The 3706-nt window shown below is 36.3% G+C and overlaps 1 protein-coding gene across 1 annotated transcript in view; it reads right to left on the bottom strand.

Annotated features, from left to right (window-relative positions):
* Positions 1-1226: 1226 nt before the first annotated feature.
* LOTGIDRAFT_177979 (hypothetical protein) overlaps positions 1227-3706 on the bottom strand; it is a gene marked incomplete at both ends in the record, with an annotated part of 3534 nt that continues 1054 nt past the window's right edge. The window contains 5 exons of the mRNA XM_009050501.1: positions 1227-1315; positions 1880-1955; positions 2571-2702; positions 2957-3089; positions 3362-3441. Coding sequence (XP_009048749.1) covers positions 1227-1315; positions 1880-1955; positions 2571-2702; positions 2957-3089; positions 3362-3441 — 510 coding nt within the window. The remainder of the gene's footprint in view (positions 1316-1879; positions 1956-2570; positions 2703-2956; positions 3090-3361; positions 3442-3706) is intronic.

The raw sequence follows: 3706 nt of genomic DNA on the forward strand, positions 1-3706 counted from the left end.
AAAGTAGGCGTTGTTTTAATCCTTGCAGTGGCGGAGCCAGGTTTACGTCTGAGGGGGGGGGGGGGGAAATATCTGAAATTGCTCAAATTTCTAATATAGTTGTGAGATGTTTGCCCAAAAAACTTGCTTTCGGGGCTGCGAGGGGGGGCGGCTGCCCCCTCTTTGGCTCCGCTAACTGAATCCTTGCTGTAGTATTGATGATGGTCCAAGTGTCTGTCTCGATGTGGTATATACGTGGCAGTAGTCGGGGTTCACCGGTCGCCAAGAGAGACGTTAGTGATAGTAAGCTCGCTTTACGTAAGGATCATCTTGATAATACCCACAACCTGTAAAAACACAGTTCCTCATCTGACCACAAGACGTATTTTCTTTTTGGATAGTCAGCTCAATTGGCCTAAATCGACAATTTTCATACAAGAGAGGTGCGTGAGTTTATATGTACAAAACAAAGCGTTTTTTGAGTAGCATGTTGATTGTCGGTTTGACATAATATGTGTGATATCTTCGCGGTTATTGGTAGGGCTTGAATATAGATACATATATACTGAGTTATCTTTCCTTATATTCCAGTGAAAAAAAAATCCAGGTGGAAGGATAAGAGGATGAAAACTTATCACCATGAATAAAAATGTTGAAAAATATCAATGTTTTAATCTCAGCTTGTTCACAATGAACTAGCAAATACAGTAAGAACCTGATGACTATTGGTGTTGACATAGTTTAGACTGAAACACCTGCCTCTATTTCAGCCAAAATAGATTGTAGCGGCCAAAATAGATGCAGATGTTTCAGTTGAGCTGTGTATCTTTAGAATTTTCCACCAACTAAAGAGAGAACCCAGTAAGGAACTTTGATGAAGCTGGGTGTTATCTGGGCCAGTCTTTCATATCCTATAGATCGGAACCAGAGATTAAACTGGCGGAATGAATCTATTGTTCGACCTGAAACATACAACCCAGAACATTTTAAAAACAACTTGCTATTAGGAATAACTATAGGGAATCTATACTAATATTATAGGATTTGAAAAGAGGTTTTCTAAATTTGAATGAATATAGAGACAATAATAGCACTGATTTATTCCAATTTTCAGTCAGACGTCTGTGGTTCTTGCAATTCCACTAAAACTAAGCGTTTTATATTATTTTTTTTGTCATATTTTGCAAGGGAAATGGTGTCAATTAGATCAATCTTGTATATGTAAATGAGCGCTACAGGTTTGAATCCTACCTACCATCAATATCTGTAAAACTGTACTCAAGACCTAAATCAGGGGTCATAACAACACGACCTGTCTTCTTCATAATATCAGGGTCTTAAATTGAACAAAATTAGTCAGTCAATCACCAAAAACAAGTTCTAACATCAAATAGAAATAAAGATTTTTACATCCTACAAACCAATCAAAAACTTTAATCTCTAGTGTGTTTACTGTGAGCTGTGGTGGCACAGCGAATTAAGACACTTGCTCGCTAACTTTAAGGTCTAGGGTTCAATCCTGGCATAGGTCGAAGTCCACCTGTTTCTCCCTGTCAGGTTAGAGGGGACAATAAACCAAGGCCCTGTGTGCAACAGTTGGAAATCGGAAAAAGAGCAGGCTAATGCTGCTGTCCTGACAAAATTCCACTCATTGCACATGGCCGTCTTCATTAACCCACATGGTGCAGAAAAGTAGGACGTAAAAGTCCATTCATTTCATTTCATAACATTTTCTAGTGTGTATACTAACAATTTACAACCTTCTGGGCTACAACAATATACATCCAAATTGAAATGTTGCTTTATAATATTAACTATTCATTCCTCCAACATTGAGTGTGGCTAAAAACACTTCAGATTTCAAACAAAGAAAGGTCTTTAAACGTATCTTTCAACTGACCGTTTGCTAAATAAACAACACATTTTCCTGCGAATTCTGGAGTTTCACCATTTTCAAACACTCTGGCTAGCTGCATCTAAAAATAAAATTAATTAACATGATTTTGCCATGAACCACCAAACTTTAGTGGAATTACAAAACTCACAAACGTTTGACTGAAATCTGAAATGTTGCAAATAAATGCTATGATTGTCCATCATACACATAAAAACTCAGAGAAGCTCTAGTTGAGAAAGTAATTTATGTATGTTTGTGACACGATCAACAGTGTTTACACACCAATAATGCTAGTGAGACCAACGTTTAATTCTTATAGTTATATTCAGATATTTTTATTAACACAATTTTCACATTTTTATATCATCCGTTCCTTGAATTTGCCACAAATCTTAGATTGCGTCATTGTTGTACTCTGACAACGTCATTGTGTCAATTGACAAACTACAGTTTATGGAAAAATAAATGCCAGTTTGCGTAATTGGTTCATTGAAGGAAGTGATAGTGGAAATGTAACTATATACATGTACTCTATAACTTTAACCCTGTGCCAGTGCCTTATATTGAATAGTAACTTGTTACTCTTCAATCACCCTAATCTCTTTTGCCTCTGCCTGTGCTTTCGTAACATTGCTTAACTGCAATGTTACAACCTAAAATTCCTAATCTCTACTAGTTATTGAAACAAACTTACATGTTTTTCCCGTTTATTTGTTTTCATGATTTGTGTAATCAGTTCTGTTTGAACGGCACCCGGCCATAGACTGATATAAGCTACATTAAATTTCTTTAATTCTTCTCCGCAATCAGCAGCCATTCGATCTACCTGTTCAATTATATATAGTTCAGTACATTAGTTTATTATTTATTTGGAAGAGCCAAATCTTCCATTCCCCCAAATCTTGTGCCACATCCCCTTGTATCTTCAGACAACTGACCTATTTCAGTCTGTGTCCCTACTGAAGTTTGACAAGTAGAGATCTTCAGACAACTGACCTATTTCAGCCTGCATCCCTACTGAAGTTGGACAAGTATACTGTATCCCTTCTAAATTTAACAGAAAAGTAAAAAAATACTCACAGCAGCTTTTCCCACACCATACGGAACATTGAATAAATATTTTAATCCCCCAGCAGAGGAGATGTTTACAATTAACCCTTTCTTTCTCTCTGTCATCATTCTCGAGGCATAGACAGAACACACATAGTGGTTCCTAAAATACCACAATATTGAAATTGTAAAGAGGCTTTTTATGTGTATAAGGGCCATTGATGTTTTCTATTTGCATCATTCAATTTTCCCTCAGATGTCTGTGGTTCCTGTAATTATGGAAATGCACAACTATTTTTGGTATAAGTCGTTTAACGACACAACATTTTGGATTTTTCGAATATGCTGTATGCTCTCAGAAATAGTACTTATCTCCCTTACTTATTTCATGAGTAATCCCTTTTTTCCAAAAAACATATTAATTTGTAGACTAACCTCAATCCAACATTATTGGAGATATCCCACATGTCAGGTTCTAACTCCCAAAATTTCTTCCCCAGATTGTCAAATATTGCCTGTAATAGCAAAGATAGATTCCAATATGACAGAATGTTTCTGAGGGTATTAAACTAACTTGATAGTTTTGTATAAATATCTTTGTTGAAGTCAAGTAGATGTTTTTATTTCATCTGAAGACAAAATAATTTGAGGAAGTGGGTAGGGCTAGGGCTAAATTCAAGAATTGAAAACAGAGGTCTTAAAATTTGTCAAATTCCTTGTGGATTCTCCCAAAGTCAGTCTGCGAGAGTCCTCTGAATGCTGTACTTAAAATTTGAATAC

The sequence above is a fragment of the Lottia gigantea genome, assembly GCF_000327385.1.
Source record: "Lottia gigantea unplaced genomic scaffold LOTGIsca_15, whole genome shotgun sequence".
NCBI classification, from domain to species: domain Eukaryota; kingdom Metazoa; phylum Mollusca; class Gastropoda; family Lottiidae; genus Lottia; species Lottia gigantea.